The sequence below is a fragment of the Sceloporus undulatus genome, chromosome 4 (assembly GCF_019175285.1).
Source record: "Sceloporus undulatus isolate JIND9_A2432 ecotype Alabama chromosome 4, SceUnd_v1.1, whole genome shotgun sequence".
Lineage (NCBI taxonomy): Eukaryota > Metazoa > Chordata > Lepidosauria > Squamata > Phrynosomatidae > Sceloporus > Sceloporus undulatus.
In genome coordinates this window covers 147,193,348-147,214,874 of record NC_056525.1, presented here as the reverse complement: position 1 = coordinate 147,214,874, position 21,527 = coordinate 147,193,348, and the positions used below count along the sequence as shown (strand labels likewise).

The 21,527-nt window shown below is 40.2% G+C and overlaps 1 protein-coding gene across 4 annotated transcripts in view; it reads right to left on the bottom strand.

Annotated features, from left to right (window-relative positions):
- Positions 1 to 21,527, bottom strand: part of TRIO (trio Rho guanine nucleotide exchange factor) — a 269,887-nt gene that overhangs the window by 126,260 nt on the left and 122,100 nt on the right. For all 4 annotated transcript variants that reach the window (XM_042461739.1, XM_042461740.1, XM_042461737.1 and 1 more), the window contains exons 10-15: positions 16,496 to 16,618; positions 15,262 to 15,453; positions 6,022 to 6,191; positions 5,096 to 5,270; positions 3,082 to 3,277; positions 27 to 193 (exon numbers count right to left, since the gene is read on the bottom strand). In XM_042461739.1, the coding sequence (XP_042317673.1) occupies positions 27 to 193; positions 3,082 to 3,277; positions 5,096 to 5,270; positions 6,022 to 6,191; positions 15,262 to 15,453; positions 16,496 to 16,618 (1,023 nt within the window). The remainder of the gene's footprint in view (positions 1 to 26; positions 194 to 3,081; positions 3,278 to 5,095; positions 5,271 to 6,021; positions 6,192 to 15,261; positions 15,454 to 16,495; positions 16,619 to 21,527) is intronic.

Below are 21,527 nucleotides of genomic sequence, written 5' to 3'. Positions count from 1 at the left end.
GGAAGAGGAATCAGATTGTCCTGTACCTGCTTGACTTCAGCCTGCAGGTGGCGCAGCTGCACACATTGTTCTAAGTGCTTCCGATGCTGCTCTGCTGCCAAGTCCAGCTCCTGCTGCTTCTCGTGGAGGAATTCCAGCAAGTCCTGAACCCGTGTTGCCATGTCCACATCTCTGTCACAGAGCAGCTCCACACCTGTAACCGTCATCCATGAATTAACATCAATGCACTGCACTAGGAGTCTTATTCTAAAACAGTAGAAGGATATCTCCTAGTTTTGCAGCTGCTTTCTTTCCCCATGTTGATTACTCTACACTCTGTGTTGTAGCTTCTTTTTAATGTCTACCTGAAAATTAAAAACGTGTGGATGATGTAGGATACTGTTCTGTGATTGTGACATGAAGACATTTTTGGTTCAGCTGAGTGAATAAAATCTCAGCATTTGTATATTTATTTTGAAAAGACATATATTCAGCTCTAGTGTAGGGGGTGGGGGACACCTTTGCTCCCATTAGCGCTATGTGGGCCACACCTGTGCATTCTGGGCTCACCAGAAGTGACACAACATAACTTCCAGTTGCCATTTTCTGCAGGTTCTGACTCATTTTATGGGATTTCTGGGATGTTTTGGGCTTCTCGGGTGCTAAATAACCTGCTGTATTTGCAGGTGGTTTTTGGCACACGTTGGGCTGTTTTCAGATGAAAATAACCCAAAAATCAGCCTGAGAATTTTTTTTATTGGGGGTGGATGAAAGCACTGGGGATTTTGAATGGGGCCCAGGGGTATATGAGGTCCACATGCTGCACTATTCCCATTCCTGCTCCAACATCTGTAAAACTGTGCTGGAAAGAGTGAGAGATTCTCTCTGCTGGCTTAGCCAGTTGGTGTGAGACAGCGGAAGAGGGGCAGCAGTGGGGCTAAGCAAGAATTTCAACCAGACCTTTAGCACTCTCTATAGCCACATGCTAGTATTAACATATTAAAAAAAACAGTTACAAGCATGTAAATTGTCTGTGCTGGGTACCAACAAAATGGCTAGTTTTGTGTTTGTGGTGAGATATCAAGTTTAGGACAATAATTCTGGGTCAAGATGTCATTTTTATTTTAACATTTCAGCTACCAAAGTATTATTTTTCAACAACAAATCTATTGGTTAGAGTGCAAAATTAATTAATATTTCTATCCGTTTCTGCTAAAGACACTAAAATACATCCGTTCTGGTGGGAATCTGTCACACCATCACTATTTAGAATAGTGGTGCACCATTCAAGTTCTGGTCTCAAGGCTTGCGTTAACAATACTAACTTCTCCCTTACTTTTGGCCTGTTTACTTACAAGTAACCAATACCCACAACTTTTTCTTCTTTTCTTCTTTAGTTATAAAATACTATGCAATAAATATGCCGCCAAAACAGTTGCAAGAGACCACAATATAAGATACTATTCTGTTTGAAACAAAGCAGAACAGTTTCTATGAAAGGGAGCTTCTTTTTATTATTATTGGAGCTTTTGTTAAGCATATAACTCCAAACGGCCTATGAGAGCATTAGGAACAGATTATGTCATGTGCCTCCATGCCTCTTCACATACTGACATTTCCTGAATCTCCCCTCATCTTCTACCTTTCAGTACAACCTAGCCTGTCAAAGGGTTTTGGACAGAGTGCACAGCCTGAACATTTTTGTGGCATTTTAGTTGGTTCTCATAAAGTTAATACGAATTGTGGATTTTGTTTTCCCTCTCTTCACAGACCAATAATTTACCTTTTCCCCTTCATCTTGTTTGTAATTGTGGACAAATATCTACAATAGAACAGGTCCGTGGTCTTGCATACCATCCTGCACCATACCATGGGTTAAATCCACAGTAGTGTGTATCCAAGTTCTGTTCATGCTGGAGGAAGTGAACTTCATGGTTCTTCCTTCCCCCTGTCCTCTTGAGATACTATTCTGGAGAGCTGAGGGACCATTTGGAACAGCATGAAAGGCATTGCAGAAGCCAAGAGAGAGAAGAGCAAATTGTCAAAGACTGTTTCCACAGCCTTCATCCCCAACAGCAGGAAGCTTCCACTGTATCCTGATACCTTCCATGAACTTGAGTCCTTCTGATCACAGAGTAGCTGTGCTCAATCTATCCCAATGTGTCAGATAGTATATGGGCACTTGCATATTTTCAGTGATCTATTTAGTAAGTGAAGAGACTAAATGAAATACCAAACCATTTCATACAGTGGAGTGTACTCATGTGCACGCTAATACTCCTTGTCACATATAGGATTTCTGGACTGGTGAATATAATAGGGTAAATAAGTATGGTTGAGATTCAAGTACTAGTAGAAATTAGTTCTCTATGCTCATGAACACCATGGCATTGAGTTTCACAACCAGAAAATCCCAAATTGCTTCTGAACAGTGGCAGACAAACTGCACCAAGAATTTCAAAAGTTATTTGCCATACTTGCAAAAGAGGGTGCTATTTATGGTCAGTAAATATTAAGAGAATAGCCCAACTTTTAAGTTCACTTAGGCACTTGTATCTAAGGTTTCAAGATTGTTGTTGCTGCATGTCTTCATGTCATTTCCAGTTTATGAAAACCCTGAGGTAAATTTATTACTGGGTTTTCTAGGGCTGAGAATGTGTGACCCACGGAAGGTTACGCAGTGAATTTCCATGGCCAAGCGGGGGAATCAACCCTGATCTCCAGAGTTGTAGTCCAATGCTCAAACCACTACACCACGCTAGCTCTATAAGGTTTCAATATTACAGCATCTAATATTGCTTATTAGCAAAATCTAAGAATGAAGGCCAGCTTGGTAGCTTTAACTGCCCGGTTGAAAAAAAACAAACCCTTTTTATGTTTCCTTACAAAAGTTACATCAGCTACTAATTCATGATAAAATATACCATATTATTAAGGTAAATAAAATTTCTCCTTCCAATGGGCAACACCTGAAGTTTTCCAATTCTTTTAGCTACACAACATATTTAAGAAGCAACAGTGCTCCAGACACCTTGTGACCGCATCTTGAATAATCCCTACAAATCCATTAACTATGGTAACAATGAGACAGATCAATCTTACCAGAGGCCTGTACTTCATTGACATACTGTAGGAGATCTTGCCCTTGGTGAATGACATCAAAAGTCAGGTTATTCATGGTTAGGGCCTTGTCTGCATGGTGCTGAAGCCTTTGCTCAGCTATCGTGAGATCCTCAGTGTCAAAATCATTCATCTGCTGAGAGAGTTCATCATTCCAGGATTCAAGATCTGAAATGATCTAAAGGAAAGGAATTAAAAATAGAAGAAAAAAAAATCACCTTTCAGGATGTATGGTGAAATACAGCACAAGATATCAACTCAAAATGCCTTTCATAAGGCTGTTTGGTAAGAAGAACTCATACATTCTTCAAAGGACCATGAGCAAGCCAACTAAAGAATCATCATCAGGCCCTGTTGGTAACACCTATGCAGTTGCAGTGAATAAGTGTCTGAGGACAGGAGGCAATCAACTTGAGAAGTGGAAGACTAACCATCAGAAGGTATTCTCCTATGGAATAATGAACTGTTTTAAATAGCTGCACTATACGTGGAGACAGTAGCTGCACTATTAGTGGGTATTGTAGCAGGCACAGAAAGACAAGACGTCATGGAGAGTCACACACAAAGTAGGATGTTCAGTCACCAATCTTCCAAGGTAGTATTTTATAAGCACTGGCCTAAATCCAGTACAGTAGTTAGTTTCTGCTAGACTAACTATTAGTCTCTTCTAGAGCAGATCCACTGAATCAATTGAATTTATACAAGAGCATTGATATGCCAAGCTCTTATTGATTTAGCATGTTTATCTTAGTTGAAAATAACAACTGGATTTCAGACACTACATGTTATATGCACAGGAAGAAGGTAGAATTCAGCATTCTGATTGAGATTAGAGGGTCATTTAGGGACTGCTTAGACTTGTTAGGCCCTGGTGGACAAGAGCAATTTTATTTGAAGAGGCAGGTTTGGTTTGAACTAGGACCAATGCATTAGCATTACAAATACAAAGGAAAAGCTGAAAGAACACCAACAAGTTATCTCAGGCTATTTTAAGGAGCTTGGTTCAAATGAACATGGGTGATACTCAGAGATAATGGCTCCATCATCTCAGGATAAAAATAGGACAGCAAGCAGCCAAATAAAGACCCAGAAGAATCTGACATAAAGGAAGTCATATTCACTCCCTCACTGAATCTGTTCAGGAGCTCAAACTGAAAGGACTCCAGTGTGGAAGAGGCTAACACATGAATTTGTATGTTTAACAGATAGCATCCAAACCAAAGCCTTGAGACAAACTCTAGACTTGAGCCAAGAGTGGATAAGCACCAGTGACACGAGTGGCAGAAGAGCATGTTTAACGGTTGCAAAACTGAGGTTTTCAAATGGATTTTATGGGATGGTGTGTGTGTGTGTGTGTGTGTGTGTGTGTGTATATATAGTTGCTGATAGTCTATTCCAAGTACAAAGCTCTATTCAGAGGTTCAAACTGGTTCTACCAGTTTGCCCAAGCAGTCATAAAGTACATGTGCTTATAATTTAAGGCAATAAACATATATCAGTGTTACCTGGGGCTTTCCAAAACTAAAATATACAGAATATCAAAAGTGCTGCAGCCTTTAATATATTGATAATTAAAGGATATGAGCATATAGGCAAGAAAGAAAGAAAGAAAGAAAGAAAGAAGAGGCAGACACATCAACACTAAAACTTTTGTCTGTTTCACTGCAAACTCAACAGATATTCACTCATTCACACAGCATCCTTGTGATACAGGTAGGGCACCTCTGTAAATTCAGCTGATGTGACAGCAAAATAGACTGAAATTTCCTAGGGTCAGAAGTGTCTGCATTAGCACTAACATTACAATCCTAAAGTATCTAGCTCTGTCTACCTCTGTGGAGGATTAAAGGAAACCAGATCCATCAAGGGAAAAGCTCCTAACAGCTTCATCATACTTTTGCTCTTCAAGTGAAACTTCCACTTTTAATCCAGTACATCCCTCTGGTGGGAAAGGAAAGGTGCAACAAAACCATTAGTGTATGAATTGTAGACTTACATCAATGGCATCTCTTTCAAATATTCGCAACTGTAAGAAAAGTTCCAGCTTTATCTTGCGCTCCTGGAACAGCTCCTCCATCTGTGATTGGGCCTCATCTAGCTGCTGAAGGACTGTCTCAATATGATTGATGGAGCTGTTGTGGGGAGTCTTATTACTCGAGATGGCGGAATCTCTATTGGCAAACAGAGGGGGAAACTCAGTTAGGAAAAGCGAATGTGAATGGGAGAATATTCACAGATACAGTAGGCCCTACTGTCCACATCCCGAAGGAGCAAATAAAATGTTTTTATGGCAATAGTTTGTGCCCTCACAGAACCTCATCCACAGCCCTCATCTTCTGGGGAGACTGCACCAGAGTGAGCCAATCAAAAACATTTTGCTTACCAAGGCAAGGGACAAGATCCATCAACACCTCCATGGAAGTCAATTGGTCAATGAATTTGCATCAACATGGCAAGATGTCCTGCACCCCATAAAATGATAGCAGACTAGTTTAAGGAATGCAGAACAGGCTACAAAGCACACACAGCTCTTTCTTCCAAGAGATGAGAATGTGTGAAGTGCTTCAGCTGCAGTACCCCATCCCAAAGCATCTATTACCTATGGTAGTTGCCTCATTCTGTCTAAAATCAGGACTTGCGGAAGCTATATTTTGGCCTACAGCTCCCAGAATCCCCCAGTCAGAATTGTAGCCCCCCCAATGTAAAATTTCCAAGCTTTGGCTAATGGTAGTGTTGATCCAGGTCTCAGAGGACCACTTAGCTCTCTTTACAACACACCAGTGAGCAATGAGGAGTAGAGGGAGAAAAACAAAGCATAAAGGCAACAGGACCATAGTATATATATGTGCGTGTGAACTACACGCTAAGGAAGGAAAGGGAGAGACCTTGACATGGAGCAGTTCCCTTAAGACGAAGCCTTACCTCAGCTGCTGTATCAGATCTTCGCCTTCCTTGATGACATTCACCGTCACTTGCAGAGTGGTTTGCTGCTGCTGGCCAAACCTTTTGATCAGCTCCTGCACAGCCTCCACGGACTCTGCGTAAACATCATCCAAAAGCTCCTTCTGCAGCTCTTCTAGCCATGTCCAGAGCTGTGGGAGTTTTTAAAAAGGAAAGAAAGAAAAGAAAAGGGACCATTATTAAGGCCAAAGTTAAACTGCTGTAGAAAACTGCCTTGTGAAGCCAGGGATTTCTTCTGGCATTTGTAGTATTTTGTACAGCCATCCTGAGTGTCTGCAAACAATGATGGAGTATAAATTGAATGAATGACTATATAATTATTTTAAAGAAAAGTGTTATGATGGTTATATAATTATAATATATTCAGTAATCATATCCACATCAAAAGTGTGGCAGAGATATCTTCAGAGACTCAGGTATTACATGCAAGTATAGTAGTGGTATACTATATTACTACCATACAGGCATACTTCAGTTAACTAAGCTCATGACAGTGAAGCTGCCGAACTCCCTCTTTCTTCCTCATCCTCTGTCTATCTGGTAGCTTTTTAGCAGCATCAGTAATGGAAGAATGGCAAAGGACAGCTAGAGGAAAAGACTTTCAATGCTGGGTTGCAGCAGTGTGCAGTAAACAGTGCAATAAAGAGTGTGATTCTTCACAAGCAGATCCTATTATAGCCACCTGTGCCTGCTTACAATGGGTAAACAGCAGTTGTATCCCAAATCACCTAGTGAGCATATGTGAACAGCAAAACAAAGAGAAAAGGGGACAACATGCAAGTCTTCCTCATCAGTTACCCCAATATGTTAGAGAAGCACAGATCTACAAGTTTAGCGACAAAATGAAAATCATAAACAAAAAGGTGGATGCTGTTGGGGAAAAAAGCCACCCCTGTGTGCATTTTGTCTGTGCTATGCTCACTCAGTGAGTCTGCAGTGGACCTGAGACTAGCAATGGAGACCTTCTGCTCACAGCTGATTTAACAAAATATCTACACGTGTCACTAAGAAAGTCTCTGTTCATATCTCATGTCAGCATGAATTCATTAGGCAGCTTTAGGCAAATCCTTGTCAGCAATGATTCGTCCCACATATAATGTGGGGAGCATAATCTTTAATCTGAAAAAAAAAAACAACCCAAAAACCTGAGAATGGCTGATTATAAGTTAGAGAATATGACTCGGTTCGGATTCAGGAGGTCACCTTTATGTCTAGGTATAGTAGTTATTGTTGTATCGTAGTTTATGAGTTATATATATTAGCTGTATTTATTGTTATCTGTGTTTGCTATGTGTATGGTGTTTAGTTTATTAGCTGTTGTTTATTTTTGTTTGCTGTTATTATATATAAATGTCAATGTCTATGATTATGTATATATGTATGCAACTTTTATTACTTTAGTAAAATCTTTAATTAAAAAAAACGTGGGGAGCATAAACCAAACCTACAGTGGACTCTTGTTATACGCTGGGGTTTGGTTCCAAGATCCCCTGTGTATAACAAAATCCATGTATGCTCAAGTCCCATTAAATATAATGACATAGCAAAATGGTGTCCCTAATAAAAAATGGAACATCAAGGTAAATTTATACTTTTTTGGAACATTTTCACACCGTGTATGCTTGAATCCGAGTATAAAAAATCCGTGTATAAGAAGGGCCGACTGTACTTTATTGCACTATTTGTAGGAATTCACTGTGATGAGACAAGTTGGCTCAATGCAGCCTCCATATTTCAAGGCAATACACAAACTCAACACCAGCTGGGCGAAGATAACAACAAAGGAAGGATAACTATACCTTACTATGAGCTTTACAGAAGTATCCAACTAGTCACCATGCAAAAAGGCTGCTTGGATTATATGGGCCTTCTGACCTTTTTACTAAGGCAGTGGGTGCAAGACTTTTTGAACTTTTTGAAACACTATGCATATCTTTATCATGGCTGCTGTTCATCAGGAACAACTCTAAACTCTAAGCTGTGAATATGTTAACACTACTAAATGTGATGTCAAATCACAGTGACTTCTTGTGCCATTTTATCATGACAGGACTTGGGATTATGGGTGTTGGAGTACCAATTATTTTGAGGGTGTGGGGGTTGCCTCCTTGCTGAAACAGAGTATTACATCTATTACCTCAGCATTCTGAGTATGTGTGCACAGATTTTTATTGCTGCTTTCTGTTTGGCACTGCACTGAGAAAAGCATATTTAAATATAGCTTCAAAAGAGCAAATGTGTTGTTTGTGTTGAATTATTAAACAGGTATTTAGAAGCTTTTTGGGGTCATAAACACATTCTTTTTGGTGGCGTTTAGGTCATTTTTTTCCTCTTCAGTACTGGCAATACATTAAGAAAGAAGACACATATGCTCATGGGAGGAATGATTCTAGCATTTGGCAAAGCCAGACTTCACCAGTCATCCCTCGGCAAGGATAGCATTCAAACCCTCCTCTGCCTACAGTAGTCAGCAATGAACACGCAAATGTGAGTGAACCCCAACCGTTAGCAACATTTTGCAGCCCTCTGTAAACTTCCATCATTTCTACCACCTTTTTACTAGTGATGCCAGGAATTGAAACACCTTACAAAATCTCAGCACTTGTTCTTCCCTGACAAGACCAAAGCAGCAATGTGGGAAACTGCTGTCACCTAGCAGATCACATATGGCTTGCAGGATCAGACCAAACTATTGAAAGTATAGCCTTTTCCAGATGGGGTGCATCTAGGTATTTTCAGTCACAGTGACATTCTGGTCCCTCCCCATTACTTTCTGGGCAGTTTTTTAGTTGTTCATGGTTGGGGCCCATTAAACTACATTCCTAATAATAATAATAATAATAATAATAATTATTATTATTATTATTATTTATATTTCCCGCTTCTCCCAAGGATCGAAGTGGGATTACATCATTAAAAATACAATACTAATACAGATACAAACTATCAAATACTAATACTGAATTACAACATTCCTATTAGTTCCTTAAAATATCTAATCATCAAGTAATCCTATAATCATCATTGGGGTGGAGCATTTATCATGGTCTTATACAGAGTCGGGTGGGTACGTCCGCTGAAAGACATCTGTTTTAAGTGCCTTCTTAAAGGCATCTAAGGTGGTAATAAGATGGATCTCTTCCGGTAGACTGTTCCACAGTTTAGGGGCTGTGGCTGTAAATGCTCTATGGGAAGTTGTTATTCACCTGGTGTTATAGTGTTCCTTTAAATTCTTCCCGGATGTTCTGAGTGTGTGGGGCGGATTATGTCGGGAGAGGCATTCCCGCAAGTAACTTGGGCCCAAATTGCTTCTTTTAAACTGAGTTTAAAAAACTCTCAAGACTTTAGGGGAGTTCTGGTAAGTGGGAGGAAGGCTATAATGATTTTCTCCTAATACAAATGAACGAAAGTTGGTAAGGGTGACCTACAATCACAATATAAATAAAGCAGTTTGACTTTAACTGCCAAGACTCTGCCCAACAAAATCCTGGAATTTCTAGTCTGGTGATAGCCCAGGTTGAATACCTCACCAAACTACAGATCCCAGGATTCCACATGGTAGCGCCATGACAGTTAAAGGATTCATTGTCATTGACTGGCTCACTCTTTATTAATGCACCTCAGCCTTTTAGGAAGACTCTTAGGATGTCAGCATGTCCTGCAGCAAAGGATTTTGTATTTTATTTGCATTGCATGTGAAATTTTACTCTTATGCCTACTCTGAACAATGAACACATACTCTCCCCCCCACACACACCATCACCACATAAACACACCAGCTCTCACTTACATATAGTGAGACATGCAAATGATAAATTTCCATATCTTTCTGCAGTAACATCCCCTTCCTAAGATTGCAAAACTTAAATCTCTTGGAAAATGCTTATCAGTCTTCCACCAGCAACTGGACAGATTTCTGTTCTTCTAATCTTGTCTGGCCCATTGCAAATAAAAAGAGGGAAAAATTTATCCTGAGGTCCAAGGAAGTAGCCAGCAATACGGTCTCAAAAATACAAGAAATCTGAAACAACTATTTGGACATTAATTTCAAAAGCCACAAAGGAGTGTGATTTGTTAAGCACAATGGGAAAATGTTCAGACATGACCCCTCTTGGAGCATACTTGAAATCTGCATTCTCCCATTTCCACAAAGAGGCCAACAACATTGATTTCTTCCTTGCACTTGGCCCTGCTACACAAACACCTGGTCGTACTTTCGTTCCAATATTACCCCATCAGAGGAAAGGGAATCATTTACATGCACATTTGTATGGCCGAGAGTCAGAAAGTTATGAGCATAGACATATGCAGACATTAGTCAAACGCTTTTTGAACAACAGCAAACAAAAGCACTAACTTTGCATGACTCAGTGACTGGTGACAAGCCACACTTTGGAAATGGCCTAAGGTCATTAATTCTTGCATTGCGATTTCTATCTAAGCAACTGTTGCTGTAAACAGATGCATTGCTCCCCTCTTCCCCTTTTTCAACTGTGAAAATGACTCTCTTGGCCCTCTCTTAACCACAGGCACAAGGGAGAGTCAGAGGTCTTCCAGAATGCTCAGTACATGATCCAATTGAGCCCCCAAGTTAATTTCCATCTCCCTCCTTTGGGGATGAGAGGACTTGGTTACCATTAACACTCAAAGAAACATCGCTTCGCCTCAAGCCAAGAACACAGGTCGGCAATGCCTTGTTTTAATTTGGCTGTTCCAATGCAGTCAAACCCACATAATTTCACAGCAGACTATGACCAACATGCAAGGTCACTGCAAGTAAATCAATGCAAACATATCCTTCAACCAATCAGAAAGATGCTAAGTTCTATCTTTTTCAAAGGCTCAACAAGTTGAAATCACTGTTTTGCCAATAGCCTTTTATGGTACAGGACCATCAAAGGCCAAAGGCCAAAGTTACCAGTGAAAATACAACTATTCAGTATTTTAATGTGTTTTAAAAACATTCAAAGCAGTTCATATACATCAGTTCTAACATATGCACACCGTAGGGACACCATATGGACACCAACAGGCTGCTTTTTCAATATATCACAAGTAGGGTTGGTCCAAGACATTCTGCTGCCTGAGGCAGAGCAGCAAATGGTGCTTTCCCCTCACTTGAATGCAAATATCTGCTTATCTTCTACTTCTCCCAGTCCTTTCTCTGAAAAAAGCCCAGGGAAATATCCAGTAGGGAAACAATAATCATATTATTGTTGTGTGCCTTTGAGGTATTCCTGGCTTATGGTGACCCTATCACAGTGTTTTCCTGGCAAGTTTCTTCAGAGGGGGTTTGTCATTGCCATCCTCTGAGGTTGAGAGAATGTGACTTGCTTATGTTCACCTAGTGGATTTCATGGCCAAGCAAGAATTTGAACCTTGTTCTCCAGGATTTATAGTCCAATGCTCAAACCATTACAGCATACCACTAGTAGGAAATAAAAGCCAAGCCAAGCCTAGAAGCCTTGCAGGGGGAAGGAGGCAAAGAGGGATGGATGGAGGGAGGGAAGAACAGAAGTAGGTGTGGAAGGATGGAAGGGAGGGAGGAGGGAGGACGTATCACATTGTCCTTCCTTCCATTCCTCCTTAACTCCTTCCTCCCCCTACGAGGCTTCTGACCTGGGTTTGGCTTTGGGAGAGAAGGTTGGAGCCCTGGTGGCCACAGGGATTCACCACAAGGGCTCTGCTCCCAAGTGATGGGGCTCCAGCCTCTGCCCCCAAAGCCAAGTCCAGGGCATAAGCCTCACAGGGGGAAGGAGGAGGTAAGGAAGGAAGGAGGGAGGGAGAAGGCTTGTCCCATTTTCCCCAGTGGCAGCGCAGATGTATGCAAGTGCTGCCACTGGGGTCAATGGGATTTGAGCGTTGTGGATTTTGGTATCTATGGGAGGATCTGGAACGGATCCCCTGCAGATACCGAGGGATGACTGTATCTACTTGTACATTTTTTAAAGGGAGAAAGCATCTACTTTGTCTTTAACCACTGCTTGCTTGTGTTCCTCTTATTTATGGTTTTAGATAGCTGTAGTTTTAAGTTTATGATCCCCTGTGAGTTTAGGTATTTGTTAACTGAAATTTTAATAATGTGCTTTTATGTAAGATTGTTTGCTGCAGTGAAGAGTGGGATAAAAAAAACCAATAAATGAAATATTCTCATCCTTTCATGTGCACAAATTAGGTGTGAATTAAGCCTAATATAAATAAGCTGCAAGAGGAAACAAAGGATGTACATGCCACGTGAAAGCCAGATAGACCAAAGGGATGGGTGGCTTCCTTTCTTTAAAAATATTAACTGTGCTTTTAAAAAAACTTTCTTTGTATTATTTGCTTTATTAAACAAAATTCAGTCTGAGGAACTCTATATAAACTCAGATGCACACCCACTGTGAACTATGGGTGGTCCACATTCAGAAACAATAGACCACTGAACACTAGCTGCTCAGTGGCAAATATGTCTACTTGCTAAGTGTCACATCTGACTAACACTGTTGTCAGCAGAGGCCAGTATCCCGTTGAGTAGTGTTGCTAGTGGAAATTGCTTCCATTGACATAAGAGGGAGAAATACCAATCTGTCTTATATCCCCCACCTCATGTACCCTATGGAGCAGTTGTTCATCACCACCACCGAGTTCTACAGAGTGCTACCAGAAGAACATAGTGGATGGATGAAAATTTTCCCCATGCTACTGTGAACATAGCACATGAACTGCATCAGAATTCTGGACTACATAGAGTTCTGTTTGAATTTAGCACAGCAATTCCTAGATAAAGATATGACTATATTTGCTCATGTCTGAATTCTGTTATAATGGTTGTACACAGCTTCTTTGCTAATTTATGTATGTTACCCCAAATTCCACCTTTTCTTCTCAACCATCCAAAAGCTGAAGCACATGAACAGAGGCACTTTGACCATGTTTATTTATTTAAAGATTTTATGTTTCATTTTTCAACATTAAAACTCCCATAATAGTTCACAAATAATAAGAGGGAGAACATACCTCCTGCTTGTAATCTAAAAGACAATGCACCAGGGGGGGGGGGAGGAATAAGGAGAGAGAAGGAAAGGCACAAACCCAAACGCTAGTTCTTAATGTCACAAGATTAAGGAAAGCAAATCTACCTTCTTAAGCAATTTCAACTTAAAAAACCCAAACACACATCCACACCACCTGAAGTCTTCTTCACTTCTTAACTAGAGAAAGAGAGGGCAGTATCACCCAGTAGCATCACTAGGGCAGTACGGGGGATGTGGACTGCACTGGGTGACACCACAGAAGGAGGGTAACACCTGGTGAGTGCCCCCCACATCCCTGCCATGCACAGCAAGGAGGGAGAGGGCCTAGCACCTGCCCCATGTGGCTTTACTCTAGCTTTATGTGGGGCACGGAGTTCGGAGGGAGCTCTTTTGGCTCTTCCCCAAAGCCCTGCCCCCACACCAGGTGACACCTTGGTGCAGGACGCCACTGGTATCACCTTGCACTTTTTTGTCTCATAGCCCTGTATACCAAATTAAACAGAATATTTCCTACTTCAGAAATAGCTGAGCTCCATACTATGTGGAACCTGCTATCCTCAAATAACTGGAAGTTATTTATCATTTAGACCTCACTTTCTGGTACACACAATTCTTATGGTGCTATACTGAAATAAAAGCAATTCTGATTCAGAGCCAAATTTGCTATTTGCATGTTAAATCAATAGGAGGGTGAGAACATGACAGACAGGAAGTTGCTACATAATGAAGTAACAAAAAGTAGTTTAAAGTGAAAAGGGGAAACTTTTAATTTTTAAAATGACCTAACTTGCTATTCAGCACGAGTATAAGCACTGATTTTGTTCTGGGGGAAAGAATGAAATTTTTCTTCCTCTTTTCCTGTTCCTCCTCTTACTTGTTTTAACAGAAGAAAACTTCCAAATAACATCTCTTTCCTGAAAACAGCAGCATTCAAACTATTCATAAAGTGACAAAATGAAAGTTTGGTTTCTCCACAATTTGCATGCTCAGACACTTGGGCAAAAACATCATGAGGCAGCTTCTATTTAAGTACTAAGTTGAAAGCTTTAGAAATTGGCAAAACTGCATGAATAATAAGTAACAATATGTCTCTGTCTTTGGGACACTGCTGTCCATATTTATGTGCAGAAAATGTAATCTGTCCCATATGCAACTACATTCTTATGTCAGTAACCTCATGATTAGCAATACTGAAAAACAATTTAACTGAGAAATCTGGAAATACAAACCAAGGTTTTCATTAAATATTCATCTCATAGACGATGACTCTAAGAGAAGGACACACACACACACTCTCTCTACAAATTTAATGCCATTTAAAATTAGGTTAACTGTTATAGCTTCCACCTCCTTCAAACTCTAGCAACTGTTGTTTGTAGCTAATCACACTCTCTCAGGCTTAGAACTAACACATTACGAGCAAAGATGTTACTTATAATATGTGGCTTTAAAAAATGGTTCCAACACCAAAAACATTTTGATTTTGGCATGACAAGTAATGCTTGTTTTGTCATGAACATATTTGGGAGGGGGGAGAGAACTGTAGCTCCTCTACCTTCACCATTTTCTAAATTTCTTTTTTTCTGAGATCAAAATGCAAGCTACATGGGACACACCCAGCTGCTCTTCAAGAATAATAGTGTTCTGGGGAGATTCCTGGGAAGTACTAATAGCCTTGGTTTTTGTTTTTGTTTTTTTAAAAAAAGCAAATGGCATATTCATTGTCCTTGCATGTTGTTTCTGGGGCAAAGTTTAAAGTAACATATCCAATCTTTTAACTCTTCCAGAGTTCTTGGATCAGCAAATATGACTTAGGCATGGGATGAGCATCAGCACCTGGTATCTTGGGGCAGCTGCTATAACCTCAGTACCCTGGCAGGGGTCATTGCTGATCTCTGCCTTAGGCCATTCCTTTTTCCTCACAATGTTCTTGTCCTAACATCACCCTGGGGTATGGCAGGGAATTAAAAGGGTGGTCACAGCCTGCCAGGTAGCATAGCTTGAAGCACTGCCATCACAACTCATCTGAGAATAGGGCCCAAGAGAGGCCACTTCGCCAGTGCCCACTCAAACCTGGAGCTGGTCCTCTTTAAATTAAACTGAAAGTGAGGTAAAGAGCTAGTTAACAGGTAACTCCCAAGAACTATTCTTGTTTTTTACTCTTTGTGGTTTACTTGTTACTTACCTCTTTAACATGGGTATGAAAAGACACAGACATGTCCAGGAGGATCTTGCGTTGCTCTACACGCCGTACAAAATCTTGGATCCGGTCTTCCAGTTGATGGGCTGCTTGATAAATCTCTTCAGGATCACACTCTCCTGTCTGAGCCAGCTGTTCAGCTGCTTCTAGCAATTTGTCTGCATTGGTATATGTGTTCTGTGGGGGAAAAGTAGGAGGGAGGAAAATCACTGCAAAAGGATTTATCTGCAGGGGCTTAAATTTTACCACCGGTGCACAAGACACCAACAGGAGAACATTTTCACAGCATGCATGGAAGTTTGTCATTTTATCTAACATTCACATAGCTAACTTGGTTCATTCCTTCTCCTAATTTCTTGCAGTCTTATACACCATCTGGCACAGTAGCTTAATTCGTAACATTTATAATTACTGTTATCATTATTTGTCAAACTTTTATTGGGTACCAATGTATTAGGCAAGGTGCAGGGGACCAAAGGGGGGGTCTAAGTCTGAATTTGGCTTTCTCAGGTATGTAGTCAGTGTTCTGAATTCTGTTACAGAGGTTACTGTGTTCCAATAAAATTGGTATTTTATTAGCATAAATAAGAAAGAAAGAAAAGAAAAATGAAACATACCAATGTAATCCTCTTGTTTGCTCTTCCTACCTAGCCTGTTTCTGGGTCTTTCTTCCCTTCCCAGTACAATACCATGAGAGCGGTGTTCCAGACGTTAGGAGCCCTGAGACAATATTATTTCCTAGGGGCCTAACATCTGGTGACATAACATAGGTGCCAGGTGAGAATGGTATGTCCTAGGACTGCTGCAAGACTGTCAAAGCAACAATGGAAGTTTTGGGGTGGTAAGGGAAGAGAGACCTCTCTGCACAACAACATTTGGGGAAATGGTTAGCTGGAAAATATTATCTGGCTTCGAACTTAATCAGAAATTATCTTGGAAGAGAATGCAGGACATGTGTAATGATTGCCTTTTACTGGAAGCAAGAACTGCAAGCTGCTGAGATTCATATTTCAAACCAAGCAATTACACATTTAAGCAACATCACTACTGGGAGGCCTCTTTTTAGTTACATTTGATTTTTTTTCTAATTCTACGTGCTATAGCCAAATTTATGTTGATCAAAATTCCAGACCATTCTGTTTTTAAACAAGATTCTTAATAGTGTCGTTTTAAATACTAAGTACCAACCATCTAAGGAGATGCCAAGGATATTTCCTACCTGTGCCACTTCCTCAAAGTCCTCATGGCGTTTCTGCAGTGCTCTTGCTCGATGTAAGGACTTCCCAACCCCTGTGTGTTTGCTAAGGAAAGCTTCTCCATGGTTTTCAATCCAGTCCAGCACCTGCAAGGAAAGATCAGCAAGAAATAATCCCAACTGTATGCTTCTAATGCAATTCAAATGGTTTCTCCTAGTGCTGCAGGGTGAATCATATTTTATTACATATAAACTTTTCAATTTATTTTGAGTTCTTCTCCACAATATCTTGAAAAGGATCATGAGTACTTTCAGCAAAATCAAAAGAATGACCAAATAAAAATTCAAAAAAGCCTATCAATTATAAAAATATTAATTTCACATTAATCCTGGCTGAAGTCCAACCAGAGCTACCCCTACCATTAGGCTGAGTAAGACATTTGCCTCAAGTGACAGATGTACAAGCAGGAGTGACAGCCCTCCAGTTGCTCCTCTTGTGCTCCCTATCCTTTCCATTCCCTTGGAAGATTGTGTTGTGTTATGTGCCCAATAAACTGGCCAGATACCCTCAGGAGTGGTTGAGAACCCAGGTCCGCTGCCTGTGCTGAAGCAAGGTTCAGTTGTATTGACAGTCACCTTCTGTATATGGAATGGAAAGGGGACACCATCTTATATTTTGCCTCAGGCAGCAAAATATATTGGGCCAACCCTGACTGCATAAAAATTAGCCATCACATGGAAGCCTTGTTCATCTGCCCTCTTGGCATTGATGGTTTTCACAAAGCCAGCTGAGGATCACACAGACTTGTGACAACTCCCTATGCCAAACTCAGCACTGGCACGAAGAAAGTTCCCCAGCAAACATGGTGAGTTATAAACAATAACGTCTGACCACAAGGAGACTGCTAATGACAATAGAGTAGTTTAATGTGGCAGCTGCTTCATATGCACAAGACCTCACACTGTGAAGTCTCCAAAGCAGGGAGATGGTTTTTAAAAGGTTCACAAGCCAAGCAGGCCAAATGTCTCCTATGGGTCTGGGTGGTACTTGAGCGTTTTGCAAATGTAAGAACTACCCTGTGGAATCAGAGCAAAACTCCACCTAGCACAGCAATCTCTCTCTCTCTTACACAAACAGCAGCCAGCCAGATACTTTGGGAACTGTAATAAAGTAGGGCAGGAAAGCAATGGCATTCAGCCAACACACACCCCACCCATGCAAAGAAACTAGTCTTCAGAGCTAATCTGCTCTGAAACAATTACATTCCACTTCTGTATCATGGTGAACTGCCATTAGAAGATCTATTCTCCACAGTTATGTCTAATCCCTTTTTAAAAATATCTAAACCAATGGCCATCACAGTGTTTTATAACTATGAAGTCAGTAAGTTAAAGGTGTACTATGTTACAGGAAAAGAGATTCCATCTCAGCATTAGGAAGAATTTCCTGATAGTAAGAGCTGTTTGACATACCTCTGAGTATGGTGCAATCTCCTTCTTTGGAGGGTTTTTATTTTGTGGGTGGTATGTAATTTTATTTGAAGGGGGAGGAATTGATATTTGTCTTTTGGAAAGCATGTTGGCATAGTCTATCAGGATTTCTTCTAACCTAAAAAGTTCAACATGCTAGGGGGGAAACCCTCAAACATTCAGGTGTAACATCTTCATTGAAAGCATGAGTTATGTTCAAAAACTACCCACAAAGATAATAATAATAATAATAAAATTTTATTTATACCCCGCCCTTCCAAATAGATCAGGGCGGCTTACAAAATGCACCTTAGTGCAGCAGTATACAATTTAAAAACAGATTAAAACAACAACAATTCATAAAAACAATAAAAGACCCCTTAGCCCAACCTCACGGCCACGAGAGAGGAGGGAGGCCCACAGGATGGTTTAGTCGGGGAATGCCTGATTAAATAGGAAGGTTTTAAGTCCCTTCCTAAATTGGGCCAGGGTGGTAGATGAGCGGAGCTCTATGGGCAGCGTGTTCCAAAGGGCTGGGGCAGCTGTGGAGAAGGATCTTCTGGCCGTAGCGGCCAACCTTGCCCCAGGCACCTTCAATTACTTAAATTGAAAATATTCAAATACTTCTGTTTAACCCGTTAACATTTTAATAGAAATGAGAAATCTCCCCCCCCCTCTCTTTTTTTGGTAATTTATTTGGTAATTTATAACTATCATATCAGGCAAGATAGATTTAGAAGTTGTTTTGGTTTGCTGCAGTTGCTTTTCCATAATGTTACAATGTTAAAACTGAAGTAATCAAGAACAAACATTCCACATACTGTACCATTATGGAGTATCCATATACTGTAATTCCAAAGAACCTTGCATTCAACAGTCAGAAGACATTATATGGCTGTTGCATTTTTCCTTATAAAAAGTAAGTTTCCTAGAACAGCAGTAGGATTCTTTGACTCCTCGCCTTTTGGAGATCAACCATGATATGGAAACCATCCCCACAGAGTCCATCTATAGATCAAATTTCTTGACTGTCTTTAAAAGATCTCTTTAAGAACTTTGGCTTTGGAAATAATGAGATCTTGGAACAGATAATCCCACTGAAGTGAAGAGTGGGCAAAGGCATTGCTTTATATTATATCTTATTTTATTCATTGTAACTTGTATGTATTTTATCTGTAAGATGCATAGAGACTTTTTGTTTAGAAACAGGCATACAAGAAATAGAAGTCATAATCATGCTATTTGGAAATGTTGGTTGAAATCTGGATACTTGGCAACTTCTTTAATACCAGGCAGGAATAGCACAAAAAACTGGAAAGCACATATTCACAATAGAAACATGTAAGGAGACAAAGCCCCATGTGCTGTATGATCGTCCAAAAACATTTTAAGAAATAAAAGTTTTTGGACCATCACACAGCACGTGGGACTTTGTCTCCTTCCGTTCTTTAACTTCTTTAATACCAACATAACCTCCATGATATCACCATTAGGATTGGTGAGTATACTCCAAAACTATCTCCAGTGTCTTCCCATTATGCATCAAGTACCCTTTGAGAGGCATTCACAGTTCACACAGAGCAACAGTGAAACCTAAAAGACCTTGCCTTAGTTTTAAAAAAATGCCCTGGAGCCCTCTGATAAAGATAAATTCATGACCTATCTCCAAGGGATCCATGGCAGACATGTTCATGTAGAAAAGTCTTTCCAAAGGCATAAAGCAAAAACTACTGAAATACAGATTTTTCCAACCTTGAGAAGCTGTTCCTACAGTCTTAGCATCAATCTGCAGACTTCTAATTGTATCATCAGGCATGAACTCTGCTTTACAGTCACATTAGGCCCCCAAATTTTCACGAATCAGTATCTACTCAGTAAGTGAACATGTAGGGATCTGAAGCCAAGATACACATTACTATACTATTGCAAATAAGGCAGTAACGAAAGCAAGATGTTGCCTACTCCACAAATTCTCTACAGATGCATCATTCTGGCAAGCGCTAGGACAACTGAAATGCTTTTCCTTAAAAGTGTACTTTAATTCAAGCCTATCCAAGTAATATTTTCAGGAACTATGTATTGTATGTAAGCCAACATTCACCCTGGAATCCACCAACATGGTGAAGCCTCACTCATCAGACATTCCTCTTCTGCTTATATTAGTCAGAGTTATTGTACAGCCTACAGGAAAACATTCATTCTTTAGATCCTTCTTGAGCAAAAGCCCTGAAGCACCAGCCAGAAGTTCCAACAGTTTTTCAAAGTAGTGAAAAGGGAAACTCAGCAGCTCTGTATAGAAGGAACAACTTTTGTTAGTTTGTAAAAATCTTCATGCGTTTCACTATAATGCTGACTTTGAATGCAGCTTAACAGGATGCTTCAAGAAGGCCACTGTAAATGTGTAAACAATCACATGGATTCCTCCCTGAAGAGCAATTGTTGCAGGACTTTTATCATGGTTAAGGCTTATGTCAGCACTAGACTTGCACTGGTTCCTTTTTAACCAGCATTTGCTGATCAAACCAATATTGTGAAGAGACTGAGAATGTGTCTGCCAGCATGCTGGACCAAAGTTCTTCCATGTAGGAATTTCTTGTTGCTTCAGAAGAAACAGATGTCATTTTTATAAGCCAATATGTCCTGCATTTCTAGCAGCTTGCTTCATCAATATTGGCACTCGCATTTCCTTTCCCCACATCACATTAGGGCTGCCCAACGTTTTGATAGCTGGGAACCAAATTACATTATAAACATAAGGACTGGAAAGCAGAAACTCCCACTGTAAAATTAAGGTAGTTAATTATGTAGAATGTATGTCTGAACAGGGAGGCACATTATTCCCTACTTTTGTTTTAATGGAGTACCCCTAACTGTAGCTGGGGGGAAAAGGGAGAAAAATACAGTTGCCCTCCTCATCCATGGAATTTTTATCCATGGATTTGATCACCCACTGATTAAAAACATTCCAAAAAATATAAATTCCAAAAAGAAAACCTTGATTTTGGCATTTAATTCAAGGGACACCATTTTACTATGCCACTGTATTTAATGGGTCTTGAGCATCCACAGATTTCGGTATCCATGAAGGGTCCTGGAACCAAACGCCAGCAAATGCCAAGGGCCTACTGTAATAACATTTTTTAAAAGAAGAAAAAACTTGATTATATGAAAGATGTATCTACAAGAAGCCCTGCATCAATAACACATCTAACACGTTTTTATGCTAGGTATTAATCATTTTTAAAGAAGCTTTTGCTAGGTACTAATAATTTTTCCTTAGCTTTTGGTTTCCCATTTAATTACTTCCATCAAGTTTGGGATCTTCCAGATGCGACTTGGACTGCAACGCTCACCACTCTCATATAGTAGGATGATGGGAGTTTCAGTCTAAAAAGGTTCTGAAGGACCACATGGTCCTGCTCACTCTTAAGAAACTGAACATACAACCCATTTGTGACCAATGGGTGTTTCAGACAGATGGCAGGCATGACGCTTCCTTGGTTCTTTTAGACTAATTCTGCCTATTTTGATTCATAGCAGCTTTTCAAATTGTCAAACAGAACTCTCTTCTACTAAGGTTGTCTTT